Source organism: Phalacrocorax carbo, chromosome 5 (assembly GCF_963921805.1).
Source record: "Phalacrocorax carbo chromosome 5, bPhaCar2.1, whole genome shotgun sequence".
In the NCBI taxonomy this organism is placed as follows: Eukaryota; Metazoa; Chordata; class Aves; order Suliformes; family Phalacrocoracidae; genus Phalacrocorax; species Phalacrocorax carbo.
In genome coordinates this window covers 30,648,223-30,666,870 of record NC_087517.1, presented here as the reverse complement: position 1 = coordinate 30,666,870, position 18,648 = coordinate 30,648,223, and the positions used below count along the sequence as shown (strand labels likewise).

Sequence of the window (18,648 nt, the reverse complement as noted above, 5' to 3'; positions counted from 1 at the left end):
TTCTGGGAACGGTGACTTGTTGGTTACCAGCTGCTCCCCAGCCAGAAGGAGGTCGTCTCTGTTTTAATGAGTCGTGCTTTGTTTCTTCTTCGTATTTAAAACAAATACAAAAACCAAAACCTAAGACCGTTACACTGTTTGCTGTGATACTTCATTGTGATGGGATTGGTGGACTTCAGAAAAATGTTGACTAGTATCGGAATTCCTGGGGGAAATGTTTCATGATAGAAGCATGTACGTGCTCAGTGCCTTCTAAATGGCATCCTCGCACTGCAGCTTGAAGAGTTGGTGGCCCTGTGAGCTGTGCTCTCCCTTTCCCATCCAAGTGGGATAAGAAGTTGGCTCTTAAGGAGTTTTCGGCCTTAGTACAGTTTCTGTTGGTTTTAACTTTTTGTTTTGGCAGGTTTTATTTCAGATCAGGGAGTCTAAGTGGAAGTTGGAAATAAAACCCTCGCATATAAATAGTAAGCAGCTATGCTAAACTCTGCTTCCAGTTACAGTAACACAAACTTGAGCAAGCTTTGCTGATATCTTCTGTGTACAAGTGTGGGTAGAATTTGGCACAGCAGTCAACTAATTAATAATTGGATCTTCTAGAGTCTGCAACTAATTCTGCTCAGCATATGCTATTGGGTTTTTTATGCTATACTTTGATTTGGGAATAATATTGAGACACCAGTGTTCACGGTCTGAAATTTGAAGCCAGTGTTGAATAGTTTGTTTTTCATTCAATTTATATTGGTCACTAAAGAAATACCCAAATATTGGTAATGAACCTGAAAACTCGAACGAGATTGTTGAATAGTAGTTATACATGCTTAAAGTCAGCTCATCCTATGACGTGATGAAAAAATACGGAAGCTGTAGGGCATGTGTCTTGTCGGTGTAAATAAACTTTATAAGCGGAGTCCATTGATATGGGACTGGGATTGTTAACAGTTTCAGACCAACAAAGTCTTACTTCAGAAAATTTTGTTTGTGCTCTGTGATACATCTGGAGCTACTGATGGGAAGTGCAATATCAACTAAACTTCTATATTGAATTTCCTAATCTTAAGACTCATGGTTGTTTCAGACAGGACTAGAAGTTCATGGAAGAAAACACGAAAATAAATTTATGTATGTGTGTATTTTATATTCTTCTTTAGAAAGTTCCTTGCTTTCTAAAGGTCAGTAATTACTTTTATTGACCCACACTGATGTGCCTTTTGGTGAGTTAGTTACAATGCATCTCCAAATAATACCAAGAGAAATATGGCTTGTGTGCATATGTATATGTGTATATAAAATATGTATTACTTTACTTAAAAGTAGATAAATGAGGAAATGTGAACCTCTTAAGAGGTCCTATCTGTTTTTGGCTTTGTTAGCATTTCTCATCTAGCCATTTAAAGGCAAGTCAGCAGCTGGTGTAAAAGGCTAAGATGAAATACATCCAAAGAAAGAGATGGACTGAAAAAATGAATTAGTTAATAAGAGTCTTTTTAAGCTTTGGAAGGTTTTAAAACTGGGTCGATAAGTGACGTATTCTTTTTGTTCTCTTTAAGATTGATAATCTGACAACATCAAAAGTTATTAGTCATACAAAGGAAATAGAGGGCAGATAGAAATAATACTTTTTGTGGGGTTTTGGGGGCCATCTGGGCTTTTTGTCATTGTGTGTCTTGTGTTTTTCTTTTTATGTAGTTCTAAGAATAAGATAGTAAAATTGTCCTTGCTGGGAAATGACTGACCATCATATGCAGCATTTTACCCACTCATATTGTTTTGAGCTGCACATTACCACTCCATTGAGATGTTCAGTTACACTTATTAAGAAATTTGTATTTATTCTTAAATTTATAAATGTTGCTCAACAACCTGACAGTAGTAACTCATGCTGTAGGACTGACTTGGCTGTTGGAATGTTGACAACATTACTTTAAAATGTTTATAAGAATTAAAAATTAGTTCAAGATAAGCCAATCTAAGATATGTTAAGAAACAACTTTGCTTTAAAAAAAAGGAAAACATTCTTTCCTGTTTAAGGCCAGGGAAGTTCTCTGAGGTTATCTGGCAGCTGCACAGCTACCCACTAAAGGTAAAGAGCCCCCAGAGGGGATGGTCCATCATGGAATGAGAAAGCAACGATCCTTTTTCTCTGCATATTTTTCTACTGCTGATCAGCACCAAATGTTGTTATTTGGAGATTTTCTAGTAGCTCTTCAGCCTGCATAATGCCACCATTCACAAGCTTCTGATGGGAGAAAAAGCAAGTGTGCCAATGCAGCCAGAGCTGCTGAACAACCGTGTTCCTCAGGATGCCCTTGCCCTGGGCCTTGCTAGGAGTGGAGGAACAGCAAAATCCTGTTCCAGGGTAGAGGAGGGCCCTCATGATGGAGACGTGTTGTTAACCCTTTGATTGTGAGAAGAACTAAAGTAGAACAATCAAACTTAGGCATTAGACAGCGTTTGGCAGGCAGTGGTGGAAACAATTACTGTATATTTAGCAATGGGAAGGTTGTAAATAGCTGCACCCTAGTTGTGTGGTCAAAGAAAATACAACTGAAATTATAGTAGAAAGCTCAGCCCCTCAAAACCTGCATTTTCTTAGTACATGCTAGGCACTATCTTGAACCGGTGCACAACCCACCACTTTTAATATATATTTTAAAGGATAAGCCACTAAAATATAAATGCTGTGCACAGAAATATGAAAGTCAGAATTACCATTTCCTTGCCAGCAGTTATTCAGCTTCTTGCACTCATGTAGTATTTAATATAGCTTTGTATGATGCAACAGTTTCCTTCATGATGATGTGTTTTTTAATATATATGTATGCGTATGTTTTGAAGTCATAATTTAGATTAGAATTGTAACATGTATCTTTTAATCTCCTCACAATGGAAGTCACAACTCTTATCCCACAGTATTGTGCTCTGGGGCAATAGCTTATTCTCTTAGTGAAACTTATTTTACCAAAACCAGTAGTGAAGATATTTCTTCTGACGGAACAAATCTAAATTAGATGGTATAATAACTATCACAAGCTCCCTTTTATTTAAAGGGTTTATCAGATATAAACTGCATGTTCTTTTTGGTGGGTAATTTTTCACATACTTCTGTCACAGCTGAAGCTCTCTGGTATTTTGTTTTACCAGCTTTTTATTATTTCCTCTTACCATTATGGTTATGTAAAAATGGAAGCTGTTGTCTTTCAAATTTGCTTTCTCTTCTTATCTGGTTCTCCTGTGTCTATCCACACTGGGAATTGGAGCAAGTGAATCACTTTTAATTTCTTTTAAATGCAGTTCAACCAAAGTGAATTTGTCAGTTTATTCAGCTAGTATAGACTGGGATAATTTGTATTTCAGTCCCTCCTAAAAATTTACCCAATGTTTAAGCCTTGGGTGCATTTTATATTTTGTGGTTTTAGCATAGTTAGGCCTCGTTACAGTCTTTTGAGGAGTACTTTTAGCAATATATAAGACAAGTTTAAACATAGTTCCCAAACCTGGTTTTGAAGCCAAAGTAAATGAGGTCTTGTAGTGCCACATTCCAGTGATTCTGACATCAGAGGAATATCTGCAGTAATAAATTTTTATATTAAAGTGGCTGCATTTTTATATGCCTGCAAGAAGTGAGACTGGGGTCTGACATGGAGAAGCATTAAGCTAACCATTCCAGACACTAACAAATTTTTTCATGAAAACTTCTTCCCCCTCTGGAAGAAAAAGACAAGATACTTCTATTTGTCAAAAATCAAATGTTATTTTTAAAAAGCCTCAATAAAACTAGTTATTTAATTCTGTTTAGTGTTTTATTGCTGTTTCGTGATACTGTGCTGCAGCCTGTGATGTGTCTCTCTTTTTGCAAATTAAGGAGTGAGAATTATGCTAAAAATTACCTGAGCGCTGACATGAAACAAATCAAAACCCAAAAATATTTTTATATATTTGCATAAATGGATTTGTATCTAATGTATGTTGTAGATATTTGAATACAAAACATTTGGTATTCATCACATTTTCAGCATTATTAGCAAACTTTTTTTGGTATGTTCATTCTAGGAAAAAAAAAACAAACACCAACTTGTAAAAGTCACAGACCTGATCCATACCAGTCAACTGGGTTAAGGCAGAGGTAGCAGAGCAGGACTGCATCAACTCAGCCTTGTACAGCTGGGCTGGACTTTGCCAGCTAGAAAGAAGATTCACCTACTGTTGGTGCCCTTCTCTACGGTGACAAGGGAAGAATGTGCACTCAGCTGTCTTTGACCTGATCAGCTCTTTTGCTGTGCCTAGATTTTAAGAGGAAGAAGAGTTTAGTGCAGTCTTACAATCCAGAGTACATTTTTTTTCATCATCGTAATAACAATGACATGTTTTATAGTGCTGATTCCTTCAAATTTACAATTAAAGAGTCTTCATCTTGTTTTCTTTCAGATTCTTCTCATTCTTTTCATCGAGATGAGACAATAGTTATTGCCCTTGCATCTGTGTCTGTACTGGCTGTTTTGATTGCTGCTCTGTTCTTTGGATACAGGATGCTTGCAGGTAAGGTTTTACAACCCTTTTTTTAATTGTTCTTTTGATTAGTTCTCAAATTTATACTTATGTCTCCTGTTTCCCCCAGTCCCTATTATATGTTTGTACATAATGCTCCCCTTTCTCCTCTGACACTTTATGGTAATATCCATTTTATAACAGTCCAGAGAGATTTATGATTTCTCCGAGCTGGCATTTTGGGACCTATTTTTCTTCAGCAAATCCTCTACTCAGCACAGCTTAAGTGAGGTTGTGAACATGCTTTACAGTTATTGCCAGTGACATTCAATTATAAAAATAGTTGTGTAGCAGATAGCCTTAAGATTGTAGCTATCAGCACCTTCACTGCTGATTTTACTGGCTCAGAGAAGATTTTACAGGATTCCTTTTTATTTGGTATGTCCTTACCTACAGTGTGTATTTCTGCCAAGTCACAGGTAAGTTGTATTGTTTTCACTTGTCACATGGCAAAAAAGGGAAACTGTCTGATTGCCTCCCCACCCCCTTTCACAGGAGACCGTAAACAAGGTTTGCACAGCATGAACATGATGGAGGCAGCAGCATCAGAGCCCTCATTGGATCTGGATAATCTAAAGTTGCTGGAGGTAAATGTTCAACTTGGTTTCTTAACCTTCATTTTTATCCAACATAACACTTGTGGTCATGTCATCTCCCAGGTATAGTTACAGAAATAAAGGTAACAGTGCTTCTCTAATGTTTTCTTCTAAATCACAGTTTAAAGAAGAAATTAAAAGGAAAAAAATAAAAATAAAAAAAGATTACTGCAGTTACGTTTTGCCTGGTTTTATTAGCAATATTGTTGGTATTAGCTGGAACATGTTCTACCTTGACAAGAAAATACTAAATACTGAGAGGTAAGGGGGGAAATTGGTATGTGCTGTATTTCAGCATTGTGTCAAAAGAACCATCTTTTTGCTTGACGCTGATCACTTTAAGTAGGGTATCCTACTGTAGTAATTTGAAACACTTTAGTTAACGCTATTGGAATGCAGAATTTACTGCAGATAGGGCAGTATACTTCAGTAGTGGTGCATTTATGTATAGTCATTCTTCACAGTGGGGTACTCTGTCTCCATGGTAACTAGAGGCCAACCATAACTTTCTGCTCATCTTGGTATTAGGTGTATCGTTAGAAAACTGCAAAATGTTATGCTTTCCATTGGTATGCTTGATAGAACTTAAGGAATTTTAAAAAGTTTTAGCCAACAATAAAGCAGTAGAATGACTGAGAGAGATTCAGAGTGGTACTTTTCTTTTTGCCAATTAGAAATCACGCCTAGAAATGCAGACTGCAGACGTGCAGTGTGGTCTGGGCTAATGGTGAGGGCAGACTAATCAGCTAAGAAGCTTGGGTGCCTTTTGCCAACAAAAAAAAGTACTTGAGACAGAGTTTACAAGAGTATAAGGATGTGTATTGTAGAAGTGTGCAAAGCCCCAGGTGAAATTACTCACACAGATATGCAGACTTGGAAAAAGCGGCCACTTTCTTGATGGAGAAGTCTTCTGTCCTCTTTCTTAAATCCTAAGGAGTTGACTCCTCGCCCCCAGTCACAGCATGATACAGAACAAATTGTCTTAGCCTGTGCTTGCTTTTTCACATCTCTGTGGGTAGAACATTCTGGGTTTGTACCTTGAAGTGACTCGCTGCTGCTTTGCAATCCACTGACATGAAAGGACTGAGAAATGGAAAGTTTGTCTGTTAAAGGGTACTTCGTTATTGAAAACTTTCCTGTTAGACAATTTTATCGTCATAAGAAGTATTATTTTTGTAATCCCTTCTGCTTTTCATTCCTCCTCCATCTGTAAGTATTTAAAAAGATACTAGTCCATGAAATCCTTACAATTTAATGTCTAGATCTTCTGGAAATCATTTGAATTAAAAAGGTGCTTAAATTCTTAGTTTGTTAGAATTTTTTGAGCTTTATAAACTAGGACTATTCCTGAAGGTGGTCCTGTCTTTTGGTTCAGAGCAGAGATTGCATCTTTCTTTAGTTGCCCTGGAGATGGGAAAGGCTGTTCTGTGAAGACTGTCTAACATACTAGGTGCTAGAATAGATTCACAGGTAGTAAGGAATTAATTATTCCTTTCTATTAAAACCTGTTTACCTCTTTTGGTATCTGTTTTGCCCTACAAATGCATTGTTACTGCTAACCTAAAAGGTACAGCTTATAAAGCTATCCTGAACCTAAAATGGTTAGCTTAATGTCTGTGATCTTTGGAGTTAATTAAAACTGATCACATAAAAGCTATAAATGTTCAGTAGGCAAAAGTTTAATAAGAGAATTAGCAGCACAAATCACATGGATTTTATTGATTCTGTATATAAAACTGCTGAACAGATAATTTAAGATTTATTTGCTGGGTATTCAGACTGTAGATCAATGCTGACATCTTCGCAAGGCCACTCTCCATAATCTTTGAGAAGTCATGGAGAACGGGGGATGTCCCAGAGGACTGGAGGAAGGCAAATGTTACCCCTATCTACAAGAAGGGCTTGAGGGAGGATCCGGGTAACTATAGGCCCATCAGCCTTACTTCAATCCCAGGGAAAGTTATGGAACGAATCCTCCTGGGGGCCATCACAAGTCAAATGAAGCACGTGATTGGGAAAAGCCAACATGGCTTCACTAAAGGCAGGTCGTGCTTGACAAACCTGGTGGCCTCCTATGACAAAGTGACTTGCCTGGTTGACATGGGGCGGGCAGTGGACATTGTCTATCTGGACTTCTCCAAGGCCTTTGATATGGTCCCCCACAGTCTCCTCCTGGAGAAACTAGTGTTATGGCCTAGACAAGTGGTCTGTGCAGTGGGTGGGGAACTGGCTGACAGGCTGCACCCAAAGGGTGGTGGTAAATAGCTCTTTCTCAAACTGGCAACGTGTCACTAGTGGAGTCCCCCAGGGATCGATATTGGGCCCAATGTTATTCAACATCTTTATAAGCGATCTGGATAACGGCATCAAGTGTAGCCTGATGAAGTTTGCTGATGGCACCAAGTTGAGTGGGGAATTAGACACTCCAGAAGGGAGAGCTGCTCTGCAGGGAGATCTGGATAGGCTGGAAGAGTGGGCCAGCAAGGACAAGTGTAAGGTCTTGCACCTGGGAAAACATAATCCAGGAGCGCAGCACAGACTGGGATCTACTTGGCTGGAGAGCAGCTCTGTGGAAAGGGACCTGGGGGTCCTGGCGGACGGAAAGCTCAACACGAGCGAACACTCTGCTGCTGCAGCCAAGAAGGCCAACAGGATGCTGGGTTGCATCAAAAAGGGCATCACCAGCAGAGAGAAAGAAGTCACTATCCCGCTCTACTCAGCGCTTGTCAGGCCACACCTGGAGTACTGTGTACAGTTCTGGTCCCCGCTATACAAAAAGGATGTGGACAGGCTGGAAGGGGTCCAGAGAAGGGCCACCAAGATGATCAAAGGACTGGGAAGCCTGTCATATGAGGATAGGCTGGGAGTGCTGGGTTTGTTCAGCTTTGAGAAAAGGAGGCTCAGAGGGGATCTCATCCCCATGTACCAGTACTTAAGGGGTAGCTACAAAGAAGATGGAGACTCCCTTTTTACAAGGAGTCACATGGAGAGAACAGGGGGAATGGACACAAGTTGCTCTTGGGGAGATTCCGATTGGAGACAAGAGGAAAATTTTTCACAGTGAGGACAGTCAACCATTGGAATAATGTCCCCGGGAAAGTGGTTGACTCGGCCACGTTGGACACCTTCAAGAGTCGGTCATCTGGACAGGGTGCTGGGCCATCTTGTTTAGACTCTGGTCTTCCTAGAAAGGTTGGACTAGATGATCCCTGAGGTCCCTTCCAACCTGTGATTCTGTGAATCTGTAATTTGGTAAGATCTAAATTGGCCTATGCTGAGGTTTCTAGCTCCAAAATAGCTTTTATGACAGCATTCTAATTCTAGTTTTCAATACAAAATATTCAAGGTATTCACTATTTTTTATGGTGTAAATGAGTATAAAGGTTGGCCTACAATATTTGTAGAGTGAAAACTTGGATTTTGTTGTCATTTATTATTTAGTGAACTAATTGCTTACATGTTTTTGCAGTTGATAGGCCGGGGACGATATGGAGCAGTGTATAAAGGCTCCCTAGATGAACGTCCAGTGGCTGTGAAAGTATTTTCATTTGCTAATCGTCAGAACTTCATCAATGAGAGGAACATTTACAGGATTCCACTGATGGAACATGACAACATTGCCCGCTTCATTGTGGGGGATGAGAGATTCACTGCAGATGGCCGTATGGAATATTTATTGGTGATGGAATATTACCCCAATGTAAGTGCTTCAAAGAAATCAATCTGATTGGTTTAGGTTCCTAAGAATACCCACATATAAGGATGTACTTCAGTATTTGCCAGTGTTTTTCATTGCTTCTTTTTGCAATGATGTAAAAATAATCCATATAAATTACAATTTTAATGAATCTTAGTGTGTTTTACTGTAATACCCTTTAAGATTACCGAGTCAGTGCTACCAAATGTAGCCTTAAAGTTCTTAGCTGTAGTATTTGCTCTTGGTTGTGGTGCAGATTTTTTAGTCAACTATGCAATATTCAAGGACAGAATGTGAAGAGTTGTTTTTACTTTAAAATAATTTAATAAATTTAAAACTTCTTAACATTAATACATCTCTGTTACAATAGTTATGACCTTACTCAGTAGCTGTAAATGGTGGGGTTTTCCATAATGAAGCATAATAGAACCAATATTGTTGTCAAACTAGTTTGTGGTACTATAAATCATGTTGGCTTTTGATCTTGTTATCTTCTTTAAGGCTTTCTGTGGCAACCATATTTATTTTGCTGTACCATATATTGATGATGTAGGACAAGTCTTAAGATGGCAGCCTTACTTTCCAGAACCCTATCTTCAAACCTCCTTAGCTAATTGAATGCTTACATCCCTCAAATTCATTGATGTGAGTTCCTAACACTCTTTGTGTGTGTACACACGCATAGAAACAAAAATGTTTTTAAAATACACAGCTTAAATGTGAATTGCTTTCATGAAAAATTGTAACATGTAAAACGTATGGGGATTGTGTATCTGAAAATGCAAAAAATTACTTTTCACAATTTTTCTTGGGTGTTTTCTGCTTGTGTATGGGAAATAACTTTAATTATTCAGTTAAATAATTTTTTTAATGAGCTGTTTGGTCTGAAGTAAGTGAACTCATGTTCTATTTCCTCCAGTGTGTAAAGGTGATGGCTGAAGCCTGATTTGTTATGGGGACAGCAGGACAAAAGCCGCTTATTCAAGTAGCAGAAAAGAAACAGAACAGTAACAAACAGCAGTAACAATGGCATGTTTTAGCGTGTTTTAGGCTTTACATATATGCTTGTGTTGAAAGTTAAATGTATATGTGATTATAAATATCTAAATGTATATAGGCAAATTTAAGGCAACACAGCACTTCACAAATATATAAAGAGTATCTTAACTGAAACTTTTAAGTGAGAACACACTTGATCATGTCAGCTTGTAAGAGATGGGCATCTAAGAACAGGCTGCAAAGACTAGAAATGACCACAGAAAAAGCTCAGTCATGCCCATACCAGATGGACAGTGGGCAAAGCACATCAGCTCTGGCCTGCTCTGGCAGAGTAGGCTTATTTTGAACTAATTGAGTTAAGCGAAATCGAGTATTCTGCCTCTGGGAGGGCATAGCATAACTGTCTTAACAGGTGATCTGGTTTTGCTGTTTTCTTGAATGAAAGGATTTTTAGCTGAAGTATAATTTGATTGAAAATTGTGTCTTGCTTACGTAAACAGGATCTGTTAATGATCTGATTAAATGCACAGATGAGGCTTATGACATCATATTATCAGATTCTTTCTCAATATGGTATTAAGAACAGCAAGATTAGTCTAAAATCAATCCACTGGTGGTTTGGAAGCCATTGGAAAAAGTGCACAGCAGGTGTAATTAATGCACAGTGTGATCTTTAATTCAGTGAGCAGATGTTCTGCTGTATGTGGAACTAACAGCTGAGAAGGAACCATGCTGTGGCAGCCCTGCTAAAAGGGTATTGTGCTGTTCAAACTGGAGCCATAAATCTTATTTCAATAAGGAGTGACCCATAAAAGACAGGCAGGTAAAATACCCCCCATCCAAAACATCACTCTCCCTCAAAATACTTGTCCTCTTGGAAATAGGAACACACAAACCAGAACATTTTCGCACAGAAAATGACATTGCCTCAGTGAAAGCAAGACAGATAGGCTTGACCTAAATTGTAGTGTTATCCAAATGTGCCTTCAGATCAAAAAAAGTAGGTGAGCCACTAGTAAAAGGAAAGATACGTGTATTTATTGACCAACGTGCTGTTCTGATGCTACCCTGAGGCGTAAATTGCAAGGGATGACACAGTAGGAAATAGGTAGTAGCCACAGAATTGTCCCCCCAGTAATCAGACATACGTGTCTTTTTAGAACAATAGAAAAACTGTTGCAAAAAACCCCACATAGTAGAATCTTATGACTGTTAAAACAAAACCATCAATGTTATCAAAAGTTATAATCTCACAAATGTCCACAATTTAACATGTAACTCATGGCTCTGACAAGAATAATCCTAATTACAAATATATATCTCTCTAAATCTCAACTAAAACTTTTTCTGGTTGTCATTTATATTGAACTTCACTAGAACAATAAAATCACAGCCCTCAGCAGGCTTTAAAAATATCTGGTGGCTAGCAAGCTCTGCAGCAGAAAGATATTGAAGTTGGTTTGAGATCTTTATACAATGAGTGTTTCCCAGTCACACCGTGACAACAGTCCTGGGGCCTCTGTTAGAATGGGCTGGAATCTCAACCCACTAAGCCAAGACAATCTGTTACTGCACTGGCAGTTGGAGGCTAGCAAGAGTTTTTGTATTCCTGAAGAAGCTTTAAACAATAAAAAAAAAAAAAAAAAGTAAAATTCTTTAACTGATTTCTAGGTAGATTCTCAGCTTGTTTTTTTTCTTACCAAAATCTATTTGAAGTTCATATAGCAGCATTTTAAACAGTGGGGGGAAAGAAAAGCTTGTGTAAACCTGTATGAGTGATGTTTGGTCTGTATTTTCACTTAGTAGGTTACCTATTTATGGGTTCCTTGTTCTGCACAGGTGAAGTCTGAAAAGCTGTAAGACACTTGTAATTCTATTAAGGAGTGTCAAGAACTTGGTTTTAGTTTCAGCATTGGATTAAAAAAAGTCTAATGCTTCAGTCATTTCAAATTCTGGTATCTTTGTACCTCCACCTGAACTGCATGTGTTACCTACCTGACTATCGACTCCCCATGGACTCAAATGGGACATACCAGACTTTTTTGAACCAGATGTTACATAACTAATTTTGCAATAAAGTGTTTTTAGTTGCAGCCATGAGAAGATGTTACACCTTGGTGCATCTTTAAGATTACAAATTTAAATAGGCAAAACCACAGTAGTTTGTGGTCATAAACATGTTATTGCAATATGTGTATGCAGAGACATCTGGACAACTTATTCTTCACGCATGGCATTTAGTTTGTTTGAACTGACTATATTGTCATTGGGGACCATGTGCATAAAAGCTGTTCAAAGGTGTTATAGTTTGCAGGATCTGGCTCTTTCTTCAGATAGCAGTCTCAGTTTCTAGAATATCTCAGTATTGTAATTGGCACCCTTCCTTCTGGTTTTCTTGGAGATTCCACCGCCAATTACTAAAAAATGCCTCATTTTTCACATTTAACTTATCTTTCAAGAAAACGAGAACATGACATTCTTTTTTTCCGGTTTCTTCAGTGCATGTGCACTTGTTCCTATTCTGAATTGCCTTTGGGTTTTTGTTTTGAGATATAAATAGATTATAGCAAAGGAGATGCCAGAGAGAGATGGTGAGCGTTCTGTAAGTGCTAATGGCTTAAAGACCACTATTTAGTAACCCAGGCTATTATATCTGCAGTTACCTTTTTTCTTCTGTTGTTCAACAAGACTTTTTCAGAAGAATAAATCAAGTGCACACTTTCCTTTGTTTTATAGTTAATATCATTATTCCTACAGGTAATCCACGGTATTTTGTGATAAATTTTCTGTTCCACTTCTTCAGATAAACGAAATGGCAGCACTAGAAAGTAGTGAAACTTTGGTCCAATCTTCTGTTTTAGAACATCTGGGTAAACACAGAAGCAGTTGCAAGATTAGACCTTTCAGGAGCAATGGATAAAACTGACTCTCCTAAAGATACAGAGTTATTCAACTGGACAATGGTTTTAATCCAGTATTTATCTGTGATTTTTTTTTTTAGGGTTCTTTGTGTAAATATTTGAGTCTCCACACAAGTGACTGGGTGAGCTCCTGTCGTTTGGCACACTCTATAACTAGGGGCTTGGCATACCTGCACACGGAGTTACCTCGAGGAGGTAAGACCAGGAAGGGACGCCGAGATGTTCAAGATACTCTTATTTCTGTCAGGTAGTAGATTCCTGCCTTTATTTTTTCCTCTGTGTCAGTATGGTGAGTAGGAAATGACAAATGCAAATAGAGATTATTCAGAACTTCTGATATGTTCTTTTCTTCTGAACAATCCCATGTTGTGGGCTGCATCTGTGACACTTGTATGAAAACTGGGAGCAAGAGCCAGCAGAGAGCCCTGGAGAAAGGCAAGAGGAGGAGGCAGCAGAATTGTGCAGTACTGCTGTATCATGGCAACAGGTTACTGAAGACCTGAAGCACTGGATGTCTGTCTAGCAGAGAGCAAACTGATGGAATCATAGAGTGGTTTGGGTTGGAAGGGACCTTTAGAGGTCATCTAGTCCAACTACCCTGCAGTGAGCAGGAACATTTTCAACTAGATCAGGTTGATTAGAGCCCCATCCAGCCTGATCTTGAATGTTTCTAGGGAAGGGGCACCTACCACCTCTCTGGGCAACCTGTTCCAGTGTTTCACAACCCTCACTGTAAAAAATTTCTTCCTTGTATCCAGTCTGAATCTGCCCTCCTTTAGTTTAAAACCATTACCCCTTGTCCTGTCACAACAGGCCTTGCTAAGAAGTCTGTCCCCATCTTTCTTATAAGCCCCCTTTAGGTACCGAAAGGCCGCAATAAGGTCTCCCCGCAGCCTTCTCTTCTCCAGGCTGAACAGCCCCAGCTCTCTCAGCCTGTCCTCATAGGAGAGGTGCTCCAGCCCTCGGATCATTTTTGTGTCCCTCCTCTGGACTCACTCCAACAGGTCCATGCCCTTTCCTGTGCTGAGGGCTCTGGAGCTGGGGTGTTCTGTTTGTTTTTGCAGTTCAGACCAAAGCAATTTTTAGTTTGTGTTTGAACTGCATACACAAAGAGCAAGAATTAAATATTCCAACTCCACTGTAGTTTTATTTAGCATATCTCTTGATTTTTTTTCTAAGTATGTAGGCTGAGTCTTCACTGTGTACTGTGCTGGACTTTCAGTGTTGGTTTTGTTTGGGTGTTTGTTTCTTTTTTTTTCGGAGCACCGGATGTGACAACATATTGATTTATATCTTTATATCTCTGCTTGCATGCTTCAGCCAGCATTTCAGCAGCTGAAGTGTTATGATTATAAAGCAGATACTCTGAGATCTGTGATGTATCAGGCTGCAAAACATGGCCTGGCACTGAAGCGTTATCTTTTTGGCAGTAAATAAAAAGATGGTATCATTAATTCTACATTAAGGTGCTAATGTTTGGATTAAAATTCCAAACTATATATCTCAAATGTTAAGCATCAACTCTAGCAAAGAATGGCAACTGAAGATGCTGTTAAAAGTGCAAGGCTGAAAATGCCTAAATCAGTATTCCTATGTGCTGTTGAAACTGCAGCTATCATCTTAACATCGTAATTTCGAAATGTGCAGACAGGTGTGTTCATTAGCAGCCAGAAAATGTGCAAACCTTCCATCATAAAGAAGAGACAGCCATAGGCTGGTCTATGAATGCTAGGAAAGAGCTCGTGGAGTAGAATAAATTCCACAGTAAAAGCAGTTCTATAGTGCGGGCTGCTTTACTAATAAAATACATTGCATATGAACTAGGAACAACTGAGATTATTGTTTGGAAAAGATCAGATCCCTTGCAAGAGGAACATGTTCAGACTCTCTGGAATAATATTGTCCACACACCTCCTGAATAGATGCCAATCCCAATCATAGCATAAATGTTTGGTGCCGTATTTGACACAGGAGCGTGGATATGAGAGAGAGTATTTGGAGTGGCTGTCAGGGCTGTGGCAGCAGGTCTGTGCTTAAGCTCACAATATCTCCCCTGCCAAAATTGAGCTAAAATATCCCTTGGAAGGAAGCTTACTGGCAAATGCTAAAACTGTATATAGCAGTAGCCTAATATATTGTACTTAGAAACTCTGAATGCCAGTCAGTTTTCTGTAGATAGAAAGCTAACATTTTTACTTCTTTATAATGAGCTCCACATCATGCTAAAAGATAAGTTGATTTTCTGTTTATAATAGCTGAGCAGACATAACGAGGTTCTCTTATTTTGCCAAACAGTAGAACCGCTCAAATAATAACAAGCACTTCCATATGTCCAAATAGACCATTACAAACCTGCAATATCCCATCGTGACTTGAACAGCCGCAATGTACTGGTGAAGAATGACGGAACATGTGTAATTAGTGATTTTGGACTCTCCATGAAGTTAACTGGAAACAGACTGGTACGCCCAGGTGAGGAAGATAATGCAGCCATTAGTGAGGTAAGTAGAAATTAAGATAAACCAGTGTATAAAGGAAGACAAATTAGTATGGAGGTGACACTGAGAAATTGTTTCTGTTATTACAAGGTGAATGTTAAGGTGGTACAGCTCCTATAAGGGGGAATTGCTGCAATATGGGTAAGAAGTGGCTGAAGCCTTGATAGGAAGAAACTGGTTTTATTCTCAAAACACTCAAAACCAAGCCTAGCATTTTGAAAGGTGATAGATTGGCAGCCCTGGAGTCTTATGTGTGAGATATGAGAAGATGCAGGGTAGGTTTGGTTGCCATGTCCTTTGTGATGATGTGGTACAGGCCCCTTAGTCTTCTACTGCAAGTATTAACTGAAGACCAAACGTTCTTTGGTGGTTTTGGTGTTAATTTTTCGACCCTGGTGGTATACAGCATTCTACATCCTACAGGCATTTCTCGGTGTCATCTGCAATTTTCTGGACTTTAAATGGATACATCTGGGAGAGTAAGGGCATGGAGAAAGAACTGAACCAACCGAGAAAGAATGGGATGCTTGAAAGAGTACCTTGTAGGAAAATATGAAAGAATTAGGGTTTTTTAGGGAAGTAAAGGCAGAGACAGGTCTTCAAATATGTAAATAGCTGCTACACAGAGAAAGGAATAAACTGTATTCAGTGTGGATAGGACAAGGAGTAATGGGACTGTGCTGTAGGAGGGAAAATTTAGGTTAGGTATGAAAAGAACCTTTCTAATCTGTAGAAGGCAGCCAGGGTCTGGAATGGACTGCTGAGGATGGCTATATAGAATTTTCATCGGTTTATGAATTTAAGGAACAGATTGGGAAAACAACTGCTAGGAGTTGGTTAGAATGGATTCTGGTCAGAAGGAAGAAACTGATTTCTTAAGCTTTTTTTTATGATGCTGTGATTCAGAGTGTGGGTTTTTTTGGTGGTTGTTTTCTTTCTGTGTAAGCATAAATACACTGACATCTGAATATAGGCTACTGAAATACAGTGAGACTATTTTAAACAAAGAGTAAAAGTCCCTAATGCTTCAGTATATTTGTTGTCTTTGTGCTTTTACAGAAAACCTTTACATTTCATTCAAAAAGTGTGTTTTGCAGTGCTAATCACCTTCCCTTAGAAAGCAAGTGCTATCTTAATATCTTGTGCACAGGTCCTCTTTTTAGATCTCCCCTTACTGAACAAAGAAACAGGAAACCACTGTTTAAAATGCAGGGATATGGAATAGTCCTGTGACAAAATACTGTCCTACAAGTACTGAGGAGTGATTGCTCTAATCCAACATATTTCCTTTTGGAAATGCTAGATAACTTCCAAGGCTGTTAATAACCATTGACCATGGAAGATGTAGGGTGAGCCTTGCTGACAGTCCGGGAATAAAGAGAACAAGTTCCCTGTTCAGCAGCATCCTCTTCCATTATGATACATACCTTGGTGTTCACAGAGTAATTTCAGGAAAAATAAACATTTCTGCTGTATTGTATTGCCTATGAGAACATTGAGTAAGGACAAAGTTATTTTGTTTTGGTATGTACAAAAACCCAACAGAGTAGGGGAAGGGTTTTACTATGACTAGGCTGAGGACATCGATTAGAAGAGAACTGCATTTTCCTTAACTGTAGAAAATATCAAAGTAGGGTATTAAAAAAAAGTAAGTCTCCCTACTAAATTGAATTTGGAAATTGCTTCCTGATTTGAAGCTTTGATTTTATGTTTTTCCAGGTTGGTACAATCCGCTACATGGCCCCAGAAGTCCTTGAAGGAGCAGTGAACTTGAGGGACTGTGAATCTGCTTTGAAACAAGTAGATATGTATGCGCTAGGCCTTATCTACTGGGAGATATTTATGAGATGTACAGACCTCTTCCCAGGTAACTAAAAGAATTGGAAAAAACATAAGTAGTAGGAGGTGGTACCAGCACTCTAAGCTACTCCCTAGCCATGGCTTTTTGAAGTGAAGGGAAATAATTTTCTCAATTGTTTTTGCCATTAAGTCGGTGCCATCTAGTGTTCAAGATGGTTGTTGTCAATACAGTGTATTTGAGTGTGAAGCATAGTTCATGCTGAAGGACTTTAAATTACCTGTTTAAGCAGTTTGCAGGCCTCAAGGTAAGAGCAATTTGAGCATTATTGTTGTCCTGATTTTACAAACACTTAGAGTTGGGCTGATGGCAAAGGCAGTACTTTCAGTTCTTAGAACTGATAAAAGTGCCTGGAGCGTCATTCAGACTTTCCTCATGAAAGAATGGACGGGAAAGTGCTGTGATTTAATGTAGCCTTTAGTCAGTTGTACTTTTATTTATGCTAGTGACATTGAAAATTAAGGGAAGTCCTCCATACCCATTACATAAAACAAGGAAGTAGATTTTTAAAATTTAACATGTAAGATTGTGTCACGACCACCATCTTCTTCCCAAGATACAGCATGTGGAGTTAATCTGACATGCAGCATTCTCTCTAGTCAAACAGCTGCCCTTTATGTGCAGAGACTTGTAATCTCGCTGGGCTTCATCCCAAATGAAGTAAGTGAATGTATTCAGTCAGCGACATTTCACAGAAATTAGGTGTCATCCTCAGGCTCTAAGACATCCTGAATGTGCCACTCAACTGGCAAAGTTTGAAGATGCTGTCCTTTGAGAGGCTGCTGAACAACACTTGATTCATTTGCAGTTAATTCAGCTTTTTTAGTGAAGTTAGGCTTTGGGGGAAAGTGAAGAACATCTCAATAGGCAGTACCTTTGATACTACCTTTCATCACCCGAAAGCCCTTGCTCTGCCTTTTAATCTGTGGGGTTGTTTTTTTTTTCCTTTCTTTCCTTTGCTAACAGGGGAGTCAGTGCCAGAGTACCAGATGGCTTTCCAGACAGAAGTCGGAAACCATCCCACTTTTGAAGATATGCAAGTCTTGGTGTCTAGAGAGAAGCAAAGACCAAAATTCCCAGAAGCGTGGAAGGAGAACAGCCTGGTGAGATAGAATATTTTCAAAGAAACAATCATTAAACCACCTATAGGGTGTACTTACTTCTTAAAAGCAATTTTTGAATATGGTCGTCTTTTTTTATAGTATTTGTTAGTATTTAAGGATTGGGAGCTGCTTCTGTCTGGACTTCTTAAATAGTCAGTTTTTAAAAAGCCATTGACATGAAAGGTAGATTTCTGTTAAGGAAAAATACTATGATTATTACTGGATGCTGAAGAGTGATACACAGAAGATAACTTATCTGTGGTGTTATGCATGAAGTGCCCATATGTTCCCTGTATGCTGGATGAGAAACAAAGGCATTTTATGCCTTTTGACATCATATTAACTAATAGCACCCTAAAATAGTTGGCAAAAATGTAAATATACTCTTCCAAAACTAAAATCTATAAATACTGTAAAACTTCTCTGAAGTT

The 18,648-nt window shown here is 38.8% G+C and overlaps 1 protein-coding gene across 2 annotated transcripts in view; it reads left to right on the top strand.

Annotated features, from left to right (window-relative positions):
* Positions 1-18,648, top strand: part of BMPR2 (bone morphogenetic protein receptor type 2) — a 114,229-nt gene that overhangs the window by 80,893 nt on the left and 14,688 nt on the right. For both annotated transcript variants that reach the window (XM_064451857.1, XM_064451858.1), the window contains 7 exons: positions 4,426-4,536; positions 5,041-5,132; positions 8,611-8,841; positions 12,839-12,953; positions 15,099-15,259; positions 16,976-17,123; positions 18,081-18,217. In XM_064451857.1, coding sequence (XP_064307927.1) covers positions 4,426-4,536; positions 5,041-5,132; positions 8,611-8,841; positions 12,839-12,953; positions 15,099-15,259; positions 16,976-17,123; positions 18,081-18,217 — 995 coding nt within the window. The remainder of the gene's footprint in view (positions 1-4,425; positions 4,537-5,040; positions 5,133-8,610; positions 8,842-12,838; positions 12,954-15,098; positions 15,260-16,975; positions 17,124-18,080; positions 18,218-18,648) is intronic.